The following is a 17772-nucleotide window of genomic DNA, read 5'->3' as shown; positions in this document are numbered from 1 at the left end:
TAATTGCATTTTCCTTTTATTATTTTTATTAAGCATAGCACGATGTAATGTTAAACATATATTGAGATTACAATGTAGCAGGGAAATGTAAAATTATTATTATTTTTTAAATGTATGATTTGTATTTTTTAACAATCTTAGTAAAGACACACAGCAGTCAAATTCAGTAGAAAGCATCTTAAATCACAGGGGATGAATTTACACATTTATCTTTACGTATATACAATTTTGCCATTACAATAAAAAGGTTAACAACGAATTCCAGGAGGCAGAGAGAGTGCGCGCACTGACGCACTCCGACACGTCTGCGCGTAGTCTTCGGCTTTCCCCTGAAACTACATATCCCAGCATGCCTCGGTGAACCGATCACATCCCTGAAGAGAGGGGGTCGGCATCGAACCTGTGTTTACTTCCGGATTTCCTGTATATGGCAGAGCTTGAAAACAGCCTCTCCACTTGCCCTACAAGCTCCGCGAGAGCCCCGCGCCCCGATCCGATCCGAGACCGTCCCCGGTGGAGCGCGATGCTTTGGTGACCGGAGAGCCGCCATACTCCGGCACAGCCGCAGAGAGAGATTAGCGCAGCTTTAGACGACCATTCAAGACAGAAAGTATCCCCCTGCCACCCTTCGCCAAACGTCAAAGTCAATGCGGTGCTTGATCGGAGCGCTGGAGCTCATCCACCGGCCCCGCCGTCACCTCTCATGCGCCGATCACTAACGCGCTCTCGTTCGCCAAACACAAGCGCCGGAGATTAAACAGCCGAAAGCCGATCCAGACTGATAGCTCGGGCTACCCGGATACACGGCAGCTCTGCTCGGATTTATCTCTTTCAGTCATCATGGAGTGGTTAATGGGGTAAGTACGTTTCGAGATCTTTGTCCTAATTGACGGCGACGCACCGAGTCAAATGTGTCGTGCAAATTGTCGGTAAAAATGCCCTGCTCCAGCCGAGGGTTTGCGCTTCGGACGTATAGGAATATACCTCCATCCGCGGGGGTCTGGTGCTTTTACATGCGATCTAATATGTAGCATTTACAGTAACTGTGACGCAATCCTGTCACTGCTGCACGCGCGTTTGCTGAGATCGCGTGCCATCATCATCATCATCATCATCATCTGTGATTCAGGCAGTCCGTTTTAACATTGTATCTGTTATATATATACGCTGACATCGTAAAGTAGCGTTTAGTTGCTGCTGGTATTTGTAACTACTAGAAAATCGTTCAATACCGTGATACACACGTACATCGCGGAGACGTCTGTTTGACGTCTGCATTACATCTGCAAGACGCATTTTTTTCGAGTGTTTGCTCATCTGCAATATAGGACGTCTCCTATTAGATGTCAAATAGACGTTTAGAAGATGTTTTTTAAGATGTGTATGTAAAACTGACATCTTACAGACGTCTAGCAGATGAAGCGGTCTTTAACAGACGTACCTGTGCTATCTTTTCAGTTTCTCTTATAACTATTCATTAGAGACTAGTACATGCATGTTTTTTTTTTGGTTATTAGTAACTAATATTTCAATAGTTTTACTTGTACTTGTGTCTCACTTGGTAAATAAACTAGTATCATCTATCCCAGTTATTATTGCATTGTTATTTTGCTAGTTGCATTTGCTTTGGATTTTATATTAAGTGTCTTTAAATTCTATGGACTAATATTTACAACAATGCATTTATTGTTCACGTGCAGTTTTTGTTTAAATGCATGTAAAATGTAAAAACATGCATGCAAATACATCTGTAAGTAATTTAGTCAAATCCTTTAAACCCGTACCATACCATGAAACCTGTCCCTAACTTACCCGTACTCCATCACTTGACTCTAGTTAAAGTTACCATTGCTTTATTTTCAATTGTGTCTAGTGACTACTTGTAGTTGCTACTTTGATTATACTAAGATTAATGTTACTAGTAACAACTGGTAAACATACTAGTGGTGAATAATAAATTGCAACTAGTGCCTACTTTGAAAACTGGAATAGATGTTATTTGGAAGTATAGAACAAGTACTAGTACCTAGCTGCATGGACAAACACAAAATGATGCTCAGCAGCTCTAGTTAGATTTATCCATGTTAATCATTAGATCTTTATGATGATCTGTCAGAATTATTTGCACCAGTTGGCCAAACAAATTTGTATCTAACTCCACTCTCCCTGTTCCTGACATTAAACCTGATTGGTGACTAACTTGAAGTCCAATTTACTTACTGGTGTGTGTCATACAAATTGTTGGCAAAAAATTGCATGGTCTGACTGAGCTATTAATAAAAGCGGTTGAGCTCTGTCAAGATGCTGGCGTCTGCTTCCTGGATGGATGTGACTCTACGCGCCTTTAAAACATGTTCTGACTGTATAGACCTCACAGAAACACTGACGCAATAATGCCGTTCAGTGCAAGCATGAACTGATCACATGCCTGATTCTGCTTCATGTCTTCATCCCCATTGTAATTAGCGTGCCCATCCAAGGTGATCACATAAGGACGTTCACCAGGGATGATCGTATGAGAATGTCACATTAATGGTTGTGCTAGTTTTTGACCTTTTAAACCCTTCCAGCGAGGATCCTAACCTGCACCTGCAGAGAGCGTGACATCTGTGGAGGTGTCAAATGGCCAAGGCTTGTTTTGCAACTACAAAAAAGATAGAGCTTGCAGTTTATTCAAGCAATTCTTTCATTGCAACGAGTCTTAAAACACCATTGACTTAGAGTATTCAAATAATGCCGCATTCCAAAGTAAGGAAAACCATCAGCGATGGGTTTTCACAATGGTTCTTGATTTGGCTTTGTGGTTCCAGCAAAGCCTTTCCTATAAACTTTTGTCTGTAAAGGAGATGCTATAAAAGTAGACTAAAAGTGGAGCTCTTCATCTTGGTTTTGTGAAGACCCTATGAATGAACCAGAAGGCTTTTGTTCACATAACAGCCTTGAGTGGTAGGTGGTTGCATGTGGTATTATTGGGGGAATAGTTGAAGGAATACAAAAAGGAATAGTTTACCCCAAAATGATTTTTTTTCTGAAAATGTGTTCACCTCAGGCCATTCACTGCACAGGATCCATTGGTGAGCAAGTGATGCAATGCTACATTTCTCCAAATCTGATGCATTAACAAACACATCTACATTTTGGATGTCCGGAGGTTGAGCACATTTTCAGCAAACTGTCTGGTGAACCATTCCTTTAATTAAAACTAACAGGTACTGACTAAAACATACTTTGATGGTAGGTTTTTCTGCATTGCTCCGATGTGTTTACTGGTCTTTGGCAGACAATACCGATAGACTGAGGTAATACCCCTGTTGCAAAAAACAGCATATGCTAGTTAGGTATGTTTTGACGCTGGTTTATGCTGGTCCTTTGCCAGCACATGACCAGCATAAACCAGCAAAGGACCAGCTTAAACCAGCATCCCAGCGTCAAAACATACCTAACCAGCATATGCTGTTTTTTTCAACAGGGACTATATTTCAAAATCTTCTCAAGTGCGCTAAGCACATTGTACTAGAAAGCGCAGTACTTTCCAGCGTATCTGGTATGCATCCTGGCGACAGCTTTACATTCCTGCGTCAAACCCACATCGTCATTTGAAGGGTTAGCGATAATGTCCGTTACGTGTCTTGTGGCATCGTCTGTCCCCAGACATTGATGAGAGATACATCCACATCTGAATACCTTAAAAAGTGTGTTTCCCTCTTCAGTTCAGTGTTTATGGTGGTCACCTGTCAAACGAGTCAGTGAAGTGTTACTAATCCTCTTTTATGGACTTGTTTTACAGCAAATTAGCTCAAATTAATGACATTTATTTCCACTTCCAGCATTCAGCACGACAATTTTTATTATAGATCTATAAACTGTCCTTTCTCAGCACTGCGAAACGTGGTGCCTTTCTAAAACCTTGCCAATAGTATTATGGCAACAGCTTTCCTAGCTGTAATGCAGAAATAACTCCAAAGTTCATGTTTCCTGGGATAGCATGGAGGCATATTCAGGATCATAACGTGAGCCTGCCGTGCCCCGATATGTCTCCTCCTTATTGCTGCTGGAGGTTGAGGTGGAGAACAATTGGCTGTTTCAGAGCTCCTGGCACAGGCTATAGACGGTCTATCAGTTGTTGGCGTCTCTGATGCGGGTGTGACTCCACTGTGCACAGGTTTGGGCAGTTCGGCGCTCCTCGGGAAGAATGTGTGTTGGATGACAAAGTAAATGTAAAGTAATCTTGATGCTTGACTGAGACCCGCGGCATTGCATGATGGTGGTGTTTATAAAGATAAAAAACCTGAGCCAGCTCTTTTTAAGTCTCATCAGTTGTGTCTGTGATTCTCAACTGGTTTGGTTTCAGCTAAAATAGTTAAGTGTGCAAAAGTGCCCTTAAAATTTAACATTGAAGTATTTTAGGGCTAAACAACTAAGGACCTCAACAACCACAAAAAGTCATTGTGTTTGACCATGTAACACCGATATTTTAGATACAAGTGAATTTTCAAAATTCTCATTTCCAATTTTGATACCACTGCAAAAGCTACTATTCTAACTAATATAAAGTTCAAACATTATTAAAGACAAGTAAACAGTCAAATTGCGAGCAACTGCACAAAGGGGAATGAAGATACTAGGAAATAAGCAGTGCTGAAAGTTTGGGTTAAGAATAATATTCGGGAATATTGAAAGGGTTAAGAATAATATTCGGGTAAGGAATAATCAAATTAGAGCACCGCGTTAGCAGCGCAAAAGGTTGTGGGTTCGATTCCCAGGGAATACACATACTGGTAAAAAAATGTATAGCCTGAATGCACTGTAAGTCGCTTTGGATAAAAAGCATCTGCAAAATGCTAAAATTTTTATTAAAATAACACTGCATAATCTGCACTGTATAGATTAATCCTTATTAAAGTATCAGTGGTGAAAACGGTCTATCAGACTGCGTGTGAGTACCACATTTATTACTCTGTTGCGCTTGAGTTTTTAAATTGGCAAGATTTTAAAAGCATACAAATGTTAATCTTTCGTGACAGTGCAGTCCTTATTGTCGAGCCCTTACATCGATATTACTGCGATCTGCATAGGCCCAACAAGATGGAAAATGTATTAACTGAATAAGAAAATTGGCAATTTTCAAAATGCATGAATGACAGCAGAAGGGGGATTAACCAGTCTAGCAAATGGGTCAAACAATTGGCCAAATATTTGTCATTTTTTAACCAAGTGACAGATAATATTGTGCAACAATACCATAGAGTTTGATTGGACGCACAGTCTCAACAACTCAACAACAAGATATGGGAATAATTTTCTTCCCTGTTTTAAAGCTGATTAGCCAATATTTATTTATAAACCGTTTGGTGATTAATTGTATGTCTAGTTGTTCTCTTTCAGACATGCGACCCATTATTTGGGTCGTGACTCGCTATTAACTCACTACTGGTTATTTCTTACCTGAGGCACAAATCGGGGGCTCGTCCGGGATGCAAAACTGAAACGGGACTTATACCTCCAAACCACAGCACATTAAAGTTTTTTGCTTACTGTCAAGCTCCAACCCTGAACTGAATGATCTTAAATGTGATTGTTAGAAGTGAAACAAAACATCAGATATGCTGTTTGCTTAGCTTTCCTCCCAGTTAAGGTCAGCAGTGCCTTCCACTGCAGGACCAGATATGCTCAACGAGATATGAAGACATGCATTTGGTTGACCCTGATAGAAACTAGGCTTGATATTCTGCAGTTTGGAGTTTTGAATTCCCAGCACAGCACCCAGCTGTATGCTTACGGCAGAGTTTGTCTCATGTCCCACACCTCTTAGGGCTGAATAATTGGGCTTTTGGAGGTAGTGTTGGTAGAGAGCAAGAGAGACTGAAGGAATACCTTCTTTACCAAAAATTACCAAAAAGCATGTCTAACTGTAATCACAAAACGGATATGATTTAACAACAATTTACTAAAAGTTTAACAGAAATACAATTTTGGGGGCGTTTGAAATCTATTTTATTTTTATTTTTTTCTCAATTTTCATTTTATTTTCCCCATTTTCTGTGTTTTCCATTTACATTTTTCTGGATTTAATTTTAATGGTTTAATTAAATTGTAATAATCAAAAGTACGTCTAATCAGTTGAACTTTAACAATTTAACTTTTTTTGACACTGCATTGCATAAAATGTTTCCAGCTGTGTCGTTTCATGTGCTTCCAGTCTGTGACCAAGATGGAGTGTTGCAGCATGTTTTTCTGAAATGAACCGAGTTGGTTTTGGGTGCGATGGTTTCTGCAAATAGAGGCCGGTTATGTGAATGAACTAGTTCAAGAGCTTTCCACCGAGTCAGAATGGTGAAGATCAGTCTGTTTTATGGTCTAACTGATAAAGCAGGAAGTAGGTTACATCAGCGCTCACCTTAAGCAATGGCTTTGTAAAGTGTTTATAGTTTGTCTCTTTCGAGTGAATTGAAAGTGAAAGTAAACTTGTGAAATTGCTCCCTTTCCGAGTATATCCTGCTGAATTTGTTTTGATGTACACGTCGACAGCATATGAAGAAAATGAACATGCCGTATAATGTTTCACTTCCTATTTGTGCTGCAGAACATGTATATGTAACCGCTTGCTTCCTTTTCTCTAAAATAGAAGAAAAAAACAAACATCCTCTGGCTATCTTTGGTTGTGGTGAAGGCAAACAGCCTCTGTCAGGTGTGGGTAGAGTCTGTTTTTGTTTTTTCCCTCTCCAGTTTTTAACATTTTTATTTCGGAGGTAGTTTTGATGCAGTTGCAAAAGGGTTTACACGATTTTTACTCTTAGGATGCCCTTCATCAGTCAGTCTTAGGCTTCTAGAGATACAGAGTACTTGACAAATGCAATTGTAAATCCATCATGTTGTCATTTACTCGCCTTCATGACGTCCCAAACATGTATGATTTTATTTAATGTTCATGCTGTTATTTGTTCTTCAGTCAAATTAAATAGACTATATATTGACCTGAGGACAATCTCCAAATGCACCATAAAATTTGTCTATGAATATATACTGAGTCAAACAATAGCTTTGTGTGAGAAGCAACCCAACATTTTATCCAGTATTTTACTGGATACTCTCCACACAGCTCTCAAATGACATTTCCACATCTGCAAGTTGAATTTTATTATGTCACGTTGGCTATTGGTATATGGTATATTATGGAAAGTTATTTAAGTAACTGCTTAAATTTTGGTCTGTTTGTCCCACAAAGCGTTTGTTTGGCTTCAGAAGCTTGATTTGAATGGACCACTTTCACAGTTTTTGTTTGTGAAAAAATAAAATCTTAAGAATAAAATTATGTATATGTAATAAAGTTAAACACATTTTGTATTCCTAAATAAATAAAAGACAGAAAGAAAAAATAATTTTACTGAAGATACAAAGAGACAAACCTCTAATTTTCTTCTTAAGGACAAAATAAAATGTTCTTAAGAAAATGTTTGAAAACTTAAGTAATTTTCAAGAATTGCACATTCTACGAGCTAGAATTTAGAATTTGCGAAATTTCTTAACTTTATTTCTTAAAGGGGTCATATGATGCGATTTCAAGTTTTCCTTTCTCTTTGGAGTGTTACAAGCTGATTGTGCATAGATAAGATCCCTGAAGTTGCAAAGACTAAAGTCTCAAACCCAAAGAGATATTCTTTATCAAAGTTAAGACTCTGCCACACACCCCTAAAACGGCTCGTTCTAACACGCCCCCACATATCTACCTCACTATGTGGGAATATTAGCATAATGCGCCCAAATGTTCACGCAAAGAAAGAAGGTGTGGTTTCAGTAACCGCAGTTAGTGTTGAAGCAGCATGTCAGGGAGACGCTGGGTGTTTCTAGGCGAAACTTTATTTGGGCTTCCGCAAGTAGATGCATTTAGGAATCTTTAAGATGACTTACAACAGAACAGCAATGCATTTTATGAACGACCGTTTCGTGAACCTAGGAGAGGAGGTAATTCTGACTTTGCTATGACAATCTGCGCTTCTGAATCAGTTACTGTTTTGTTATTAGTTTAAGTATTTGCTATTGACTGTTCAAATGCGGAGTTTTGCGCATCGTGTGTGTGTGAGAGAGAGAGAGAGAGAGAGAGAGAGAGGGAGAGGGAGGGGGAGAGGGGGGAACTCACATCACAGTGGAGTCAGCTGTCTTAACCGTGGCTTGTGTACTGCACACATACCAGCTTCATCACTGTGTCTGTCACGCGACTCTGTTCCCCTTTCGGGCTTGAACTGATGGTAAAACTAATGACATTATTTACTGTCTTTACATTTATTTTGAAAGATGAAGCTCGCGATTATGGTAAGGGGTGTTACATTTCTGACAAGTGCTTGCGGTGTTCGGCCAATCACAATGCACTGGGTCAGCTGGCCAATCAGAGCAGACTGCGCTTGTCGGAAGGAGGGGCTTTGTAGAAAACGAAGCGTTTGAGAGAGGCGGGGCATAGAGGACCTACAATAATGTACAGCATTTGAAAAATAATGTGTTTTTTGAACATTAAAGCATGTCAACATATTCTGTTACACCAAATACACAAAATAATGATCTTTAAAAAAGCATCATATGACCCCTTTAAGATTTTCTTCAGTTTAGACCCAAATAAGATACTTGCATTGCTTTCAGCAAAACTTCTCATTTTGTGTTCCACAAAAGAAAGTCATACAGGTTTGGACACTTGAGGGTGAGTAAATAAATAAATGAAAATTATGTTTTTGAGAGAACTATCACTTGAAGAACCAAATGCATCGCTATGCATTCACATCCAGAGCATTGTACACAGCGTGTTTTAATGGAGTCGTGCTGGATGAATAAATGTGGCTCACAGACAGAGAAGTGCTGTCTCATCTCTCTCATGTGAGTCACTCGTCTCTCCTCTCTCTCTGGTCCCGCGTCTCTGGCTTCCCGGGTCTGTGTCGTCACGTCTGTGTCGTGCCCGCGGCCACTGTTCGGGAACATGTGTCCCCTCTGCCGGGGAACGGAGGATGAGGAGATGAACATGGATTGGGACTCCCTGCAGGCCCGCTGCTTTTTATAGATCCCAGCCAGTTAAAAAGAGACACACGGAGAGTTTAAAGAAGGATGCATCTGATTTGTTCTTTCTCGCTATTCTTCTCAAAATCACATACTGCATGCTAAGAGCTTGTTGTTGTCCTTTAAACTGGAAGCTGCTATCTATAGACCAGGCCTCATGTGTTTAAATCAGGCTGTTGTCACACTTAGTTTTGATTTCTTGGTCTGAAGCTGAGCTGGAGCTGCAAGATTAAATCAAGAATCACAGTATGGCTTAGTGCGATTGTCAAGTTGCAAAGACTGTGATTTAATTGAATTATATGCATTGCGTGTTTCAAAGTGAAGCACGGCACTGTGTTCATTTACACATGAGCAGCTCGTGATCTGGTGTTTTCAGCATCTTAAAGCGTTCACAGTAAATGCTGCTTCTCATGCACTCCGTCGCTTTAACGTGCATTTGGGAATGCAATATGTGCCAAACGTTTTCCCATATTTGTAATGAGAAATTTGAAAAATGAGGAAATTAAGAAAACCATAAATATTAATCATGTAATTTTACAGTTGTAATGTAAAAATATATACATTGTTGTTTTTCTTAAATGCTTGATTTATTTTACAATGAAACTACCGTTTTTTTTTATACTGTATTGTTGTACTACTATTATTAAAACAGTAATATTTCTATTGTTATTATTATTATATACATTGTTGTTTTTCTTAAATGCTTGATTTATTTTACAATGAAACTACCGTTTTTTTATACTGTATTGTTGTACTACTATTATTAAAACAGTAATATTTCTATTGTTATTATTATTATTATTTTTTTTTTCATTTTTAGTCTTTCATAAGAAGATGTCAGCTTCACTGTTTTTTTCATGATTTTGTCCAGTTGGATTTATCAGCCTATTTAAGACTCTCTTTACAAGAAACCTTTCAAACCACTTTTCATACCAACCAAACAAGCTGAACGGTGGCGCCCAAAAGGGTTGATGTGGAAGTGCTTATCTTTGCATTTGTCTTGCCTTTCTCTTCCTCTGACGTGTTTTTCAGTTCCTACTGTTTCTGATGACCTACATTGCATCCTCAATCGCTGCGTGTGCAAAGGCGTCGCTTTCTTCCTTACACCTTTTCCTCTTCCTCCGTTTGTTTCTTTGGCTGTTCTCGTCCTTGCGTGTCCTTCAGCGTGACCTCGGTGCGTTTCTTGGAGTCTGAAAAGAATGTGCATAAAATGTCCCAACAGCCTGACTGCTATCACTGAAATTGCAAACGTCTGTTAGCCAATCGCAAACACAAATTCGGCTCATTTGGGTTCGCTGACTCGTTTTTGGAGCACTGCGGGGTTTTGGGAAAGGCGTGTGTGGTTGAAGTTTGCAAAACGCCTGGAATGGCTTACATCACCTTTTTAGGGTTTGCATACTTAAATGCTGTGAGGAAAATGCAAATGAAGCTTGAGAGAGAGGGATTCCAATTGAAGTTTGTCTTTTCCTGGTGTGGAGCAGGAATGAGCTTTAGTTGGGTTATGTAGTGTGATATCAGGCTTCCCCTATACCTCACAGATCAACGTGAGTGTGTGTTGAATCTACATGACTGCAGTATTCTGCACAACCCGGGCTCATTGGAATTAAGTGCTTGTGACGACGTTTCTTCAACACGGTATTACGTTCCTTATTGCACGTTTCGCAGCAGTTTCAAAATGAAGTGTTCAATACATGACGTAGTCACGTTTTTATTACGTTGTTTCAGACACATTTTGCAGCGGTTCAGAGTTTAAATGTGCGGTGAGTGTCACTGAAAGGTTAATGCTCTGTCGTGTTGGAAAATAACATTCTCTCTACACCAAACCCAACCCTAAACCTACCCGAAAGTGTTAACGAATGCAAAAGTGATATAAAAACACACATTTGCTGATTAGGGCTGTGCGATATGGACAAAAAAAAACCTATCGCGATTTCTTTGATCAATTTTGCGATTTCGATTTTAACCACAATTTTGACACACACAGACATGCTTTACAGTCATAAATGCATTCAGTGTGAATTTGAAACATATTTCCAAAAGAAAACCAATTAGAGCTTTATCAAAAAGCTGTAACATGTCTCTAGAACTGACATAAGGCAAAATAATCACGAAGTAAAGGTGTAACAAAATGTCTCTAGAATAGACATATGGCAGAAAAAAATAAAATAAAAATTCATATTTCACGGGATTCGTACCGGAGCGCTTCACTGTATCGGGTGCGCTACAGAGCAAACCTACCGAGTTAGAAAACCCACACATGACGCTGTTTATGTGACGCAAACGTTCAAAAGTATCAAATTTTGCCTCAGTCATAACATATTGTGCAAGGAATTGTGTGAAAATTAGGCTTTCTTAATGGAAACTCATAATTTGTGTGAAAAGCAATAACAGTTGTCTGAGTTTTACTGCCTCTAGTGTTCATTTCAACTGGAACTGCAGATTCGTAAGTATAGGTAAGTGTTTTTTTGTTTTTTGAGTTTTGCAGAACTGTAGGTAGAGGCACGTATTTACAATGTGCCTGGTTAGGTTCTGCAACATTTTGTGCATGTTAGTTAAAGTTTGGGCCTGGAAACTGAAAGGTCGTAAACCTACAAAGTAATTGGTGTCCGTTAGGGCTGCACGATTATGACAAGAATCATAACTGTCGATTATTCCCTTGAAATTGTAATTGCGATTATTACAATTTACATTGAATGATGTTTATACCATTGTTTGATGCAACTGCATGCCGTATTTTTATATGAAAATAAACAAGCTGAAAACACTAACTGAAAAACCTTGTGCTTTTCTATAGTATTAAGCCTCAAATGTCAAATATACATCGAATTGGTTTCTTCTTTAAATTATAAAAAAGTTAAAATTTGAATGGTATTATAATATTATACTTAAACTAAAACAATGGAAAAACCCTTAAGATAACATAAGTTCCTCTGGATAAGTGTCAACTAAATGACAGCGTTTTCATGTACTTGTACAGATAAATCCTGGCCTACTCGATGCACACACACACACACACTCAATCCCTCACACACACACTCACTCACTCCCCCCCCCCAACACACACACACTCACTCAATCCCTCACTCACTCAATCCCTCACTCACACACACACACTCACTTAATCCCTCACTCCCACACACACTCACTCCCTCACTCCCACACACACTCACTCCCTCACTCCCACACACTCACTCACTCACACTCACTCAATCACTTTTGATTAAATTAATGTGTCCTTGATGAATAAAACTATTAATTTCTATAAAAAAAATAAAAAAAACTTACCAACCGCATACATTTGAAAGGTAGTGTATATGAACTCTGAAAGGGTATTGTCATTTAAAACATTTTTTACAAGAAAGAATCAGTTTTAGTTCAGTCTTGGAGTCTAAGTTTGATACAAGTGTCCAAAAAAAGTTTTTTGCATACTACACAGATATGAAAAGCTAAAATGCACGACATGTGGTGGTGATAAATCATTCATCTCACATTTGTAGGGTGCTGTATATTCCACAGAAATCTCAATAAATGTACATGCATTTAATAGGAAACGCTGGCCTGAAAAGTAATTCCATTTTACTGAAGCGAGTGCTTTAGTCCAGCTGAGCTTGAGCTTGGAATGAGGTTTCAGCTGAAACGGCTTCATCTCCTCCAGCGAGCTGCTCTTTTCTCAGTCAGTTTCATTATCAGTAATATTTGAGGAAGGCGCTCGCGGCTTCGTGACAAACAGAAATGCTCGGCTGTTTCTTATTGAGGAAGCACAGAAACACAGGAAAGCCGTTCGTGTTCAGCGGAGCCCAAACAATGCATCGCCACATTCCTGCTGCTCTTTTTTTCTTAATGAACAGGAAGCAGTGAAAGTACAAACCCTCAGAAGACAAACTTTAACTCTGAATATTCCCACTGCACTCTGTAAGCATTATGTAAGGCACAGAGCTTGACACAAACATCAGTTTTGAAGTTCAAAGTGCAGATTCTCAAGATGACTTTTGAGCTCCTTATTGTTCCCGGAGTGCATATTGCGGTCCATTAATGGTTATATGTTAAAGACTTCGTGTCTTGGTGAAGTGCATGTTAATCTTCACGGTTTAGGCCTCCTTATCAGCAGCAGCAGAACTTCTCCAGAAACCACATCCACAGCTTCCGCTCTTTCACCCGACGGCTGTGAAGTTCTCGCACGTATGGCCGGGGAGTCAGATGGCGTGGATGTTTGCTCGTTTGTGACAAATAAATAAGAAAAGTAGGGTGAGGAAGCAATTGTTAAATGGAGAATAGCGAGGAAGATCCGCCGGTTGATTTCGAGAGCCTCGAAAGCCCTCATGGTCTTCTGTGGACACTCTTCAACAGGTACTCGGTTCTTCTCAGGCAATCAAACAATGATTGTGTTCAATATACAGAGCTCTACACTGGCGTGTTTGCACAGGAGAACTTGACAAGTTGAAAAATGTTGTTTTTCTAGGACTGGCACGCTATTTTGAGTATTTCTAACATCATTCCTTAGGTGTATATTCACCAAGAATGACATTTTCATTCATGCAACCTAATTGTTCAAGTTGCATTTTCTTTTTCTTCTTTGAAATACACAATACGATGTTTGATAGACTGTCCAAGCAGTTAATTTCCAACACAAGTGCAGATTATTACTACCGTCAAACACGCACTAAAACTCACAGATCGTCAACACAAACCCACAAAATAAAAGCTCCGTTTAACTAGAAGAAATGATGACGTGTATATATTACTATTATGTTCTCAAAGTAATAATAATTTAAGGAATATTATACAGGAAAGTTATCTTTTTTTTATTTATGCACTTGTGCAGCATTTTATTTGACAAACAAGTCCACTGTTTTGTTGTCAATTATTGTATTTTGAGTTGATTACATTTTAAATGATTGTTAAAGTTTTATTAATTAATTTCATTAGACACCATTTCTTGATGATACCTTTGTAATAAATAATAAAATGCAGAATAAAATGGAAAGCGCACAGTTTAGGAAAAAATAAAAATGATTTCATGGAGCCCTGAATTAAAAGGAAGCTACTCTGTGGAGTGTAGTTATGTTTATATTCATCCTCTAACAAACATGTGGAAAGCGTTTCCTTAACCATTAATGGTAACATCGTGATAAATATCAATATTTTATGATATGGAAAAAAAATATATAATAAAAATAATACCGTGGTTGGTATGACATGCTGGTGAATCATTTTTGTATATTTTGGTTTTTAATGTTTATAATTTTTGTATATCTATTGTGGCGTTATTTCACTCCCTAGAGAGATTTTACTGGTCAGCAGAGTTAAGGTGCGGTCATTTTACTGTTGTTTGTCAAGATTTCGTAGGTAAATTACAGTCATTTCAATAGGGACGTTCAATAGGAAGTTTTCCCCATGCAGATTTTGCTGTGCAAATTTGAAAGCTTCTTGGTTTGGAAGTGACTTTTGTGTGAGCTTCATACATCGCCACACTATTAAAAATAGACCTTTATTGCATGCAAAGTTCACCTAAACATTGCTAATGTGACCACACCTTTAGAAGTAAAGATCCTTTTGTTGCTATATATATCCAAGATATGTTGGTGTCTATCTTAAATTCCTAAAGCATTGAGTTTACTAAGAAAACATTCAGCACGCTGCGGCTTCTTTGCGTCACTGCTTTCGTAAGCTGCTCTTTCATTTTCTCTCACCTGTAGAAGCAATGAAAGCCTCCTCTGTTCTGCCTCCCTGCCCCTGGTTTTTTCCCCTCCTGGACAAGCGCAGCCTGTGAGCCTCTCCTGTCCCGCTCACACAGGCCTCATTATTTCACCCTTCCCACCTACAACCTGACGTCCGTGCCTCATTTTAGAAAGCACTCTCTTTTTCCAGCATTTATTTCAGGCTGACCTTTTAAGGCTTATGCCGTAATAATTGAAGGCTGACACAAGTGTTTGGATTGAAAGTAGCAGGCAGTATATTAACCGCACTGAACACTTTTAGCATTCTGACTTATATTTATATGCTTCATGGATGCCTAAAAATAAGCAGACATTTATGCTATGGTGACTAATATGTATATACTGTAGATGCACAGTGTAGCAGAAAAGCTAAGAGGGCGCATGCATGGTGTTTGTCTGTCTTGGCGTGCTGTTAGAGGACTAAAATACTAGTCCCGGGGCCAGACTGGCCCTTCTGGCTTCCCAGTGTCGAGTCTGAACATGCCTTCAAGCCCTGCAGGAAAATTCCAGTCTGATGTTCCACTGTACATTACATTGTCATAAAACAAATTGCTACACCGCAGCAGCATCCAGTATGTCAAGATTTCATCAAAGTATGCGGTGAAGCAACCTGTTAAGGAAATGCTTCATGGGTAGTTGACATATCGAGCGTTTATAGCGGTGCCCTGCACTATACTCAATATAACAGTCTTTTAAACAACATTTTGCTCATTCTCTTACTACTATGCATGCATGCATTTTTATGACCATCAGTGCAATTGATATACTACTGTAGTTTTTGTTCATATTAAATTAAAATAACTTTAATAAAAATAAATAAATAAATGCATTAATAATCATATTTTTTGTGTAATTTTTGTTAGTTATTATGAAGTTTCAATTACTAGTTTTAGTTTACCTACTGTTAGCTATTTTAGTATTTCAGCTTAAACTAAATGAGAATGTGTAATGTTCCTTGGCAACTAGTTGAAATACGTTATATATATACAGTGGGTACGGAAAGTATTCAGACCCCCTTAAATTTTTCACTCTTTGTTATATTGCAGCCATTTGCTAAAATCATTTAAGTTAATTTTTTTTCCTCATTAATGTACACACAGCACCCCATATTGACAGAAAAACACAGAATTGTTGACATTTTTGCAGATTTATTAAAAAATTTAGCAAATGGCTGCAATATAACAAAGAGTGAAACATTTAAGGGGGTCTGAATACTTTCCGTACCCACTGTATATATTATTGTTATTATTTTATTTATTTTTTTATAGTTATATTTTTTTATAGATTTAGTTGTAATTAATGATAACCCTGCCTTGTATTAATTGAAAATCACACCGCTGGATTATTAAAAATGTATAAATGGTGGCCAGTTAATGCATTTAATAGGGATGGAACTTTAATTTCTTTACATGTCAGTTTATGCTAGAAATGTTTTGGAATGGGATATTTGTCTGATTTGTACATTATAAATATCCTAGTCTGTGTAACTGCATCACTACATTGTACATTCATTACAGGTCAAAGCCATCTGATGTTCCACTTATCTAAATATATAGGCCTAACATATATGGCTCTTACATCATTGCTTATAAAAATTAGTGGTGTCATATTTTGGATACCTCAGCAGAATTTAATTTTATAATTTTATTACTGAATGTGTACTTGTCTTTTTTGCAATTCAATTTGAAATCAAGCTTCCTTGTGCTGTAAGCTTTTGCAACCAAGTTACCTTATTTTAAAGACACAAATACACAGAATGAGCAAATGTTTAAGATTGAGATTTATGTAATGGTAATTGATCAATATTTATATGCATGTAAATAAAAGCCTATATTAAAATCTCTTCATCATATAAAGCCAGTGTGTCTTTTTAGAAGACTTGGATTAAACCCATTTCAAAGCTTGAAATAATGATTGCCTTGAAAAAATGAATGTACAAAAAAATTTAAAATATTAAAATATCTATATGGCAGTATACAGTAGTATGTGTTAGTTTTTTCCAATGGTATTGAAAATGATTAGTCGTCATGAAGTCAAAAATGACCCTACTTACGTTTTACTGCACATTACTAGTCTTGTGAACAATTGAACCGTGCAAGTCAATACACTGGGGAAAAAATGGTCTGCCGTCGTAATCTTTAATCAAAAACTGAGAATTCACTTCCGCTCTGGTAACGTCAGTTCGACGGCTTCGAGAGAATCCTCTTGTTAAGTCATTGACGTAAGGACTGCTGTTTCCGGGTCCATGCCTCTACCCATCTCACATTTATGAGCATTGTTTAATTAATATTACATATTTAAGCTAAGCATTTAAACATGTGCTGTGCACACTACAGTCTCCGTGCTCACAGTGTCTCAGACACTAATATTTTAGCTGAATCACTGTCTGGCCATCTGGGATTTCAGTATGGAGATAAAGGTTAGGGTTATTTTTTTCAGTATTGCATGACATTGTGGGTGTGTATTAGCACAGTTTGTTGTTTTCTTGTGGCGTCTGGCAGAGCGTAGGACCCAGAAGCGCTGAAGCGTGATATCAGACGTAACAAGCAGATATTCTTAACCACTCCTATCCAACCTGCTCTGAGCAAGAGGTGGAGAGGAGGTGCATCACAATAAAACCCCGCCCTTTATTCAATACTCCGTTTCACTTGGAAATGCATCACAACACTGACGTCAGTTGCAACTTCCGGTTCACGAGTACTTTGATATTTTTCAAGGTATTGAAGTTAGAAATCCCTGTTTCATCACCACTAATTCACGTACTTTGTCAATAAGATAAAAGTGGGTTTTGTTCAAAGTAGCTATTATCCGCATAGATCTTTGATATGAATGAATATTTTTTGGTAATTCATTAAATATCGCAGGCTAAAAAGTAACTAGTACTCAGAGTACTTTGTACTTTTACTTAAGTACTGTTTCGACACCATTTGCCATTGATCCAACAAACAGATACTGCCCCAAACTCATGCTGTTTTGACACCAGTACTTTTAATTGAGTATTATTTCAGCAATGTAA

At 38.2% G+C, this 17772-nt stretch overlaps 1 protein-coding gene across 2 annotated transcripts in view; it reads left to right on the top strand.

Moving 5' to 3' along the window:
- The first annotated feature begins 212 nt into the window (after nt 1-212).
- LOC107599769 (MOB kinase activator 2-like) overlaps nt 213-17772 on the top strand; it is a 28114-nt gene continuing 10554 nt past the window's right edge. The window contains exon 1 of one of the 2 annotated variants that reach the window (XM_016291461.1): nt 213-857. In XM_016291461.1, the coding sequence (XP_016146947.1) occupies nt 841-857 (17 nt within the window). In that variant the 5' untranslated portion in view covers nt 213-840. Of the gene's footprint in view, nt 858-13209; nt 13387-17772 lie in introns of those variants that run through there. The other variant, XM_016291460.1, reaches the window with a different exon arrangement.

Source organism: Sinocyclocheilus grahami, unplaced genomic scaffold (assembly GCF_001515645.1).
Source record: "Sinocyclocheilus grahami isolate Dianchi unplaced genomic scaffold, SAMN03320097.WGS_v1.1 scaffold271.1, whole genome shotgun sequence".
In the NCBI taxonomy this organism is placed as follows: Eukaryota; Metazoa; Chordata; class Actinopteri; order Cypriniformes; family Cyprinidae; genus Sinocyclocheilus; species Sinocyclocheilus grahami.
The sequence above is the reverse complement of the archived record's forward strand: the minus strand, read 5'-3'. Positions and strand labels throughout refer to the sequence as shown.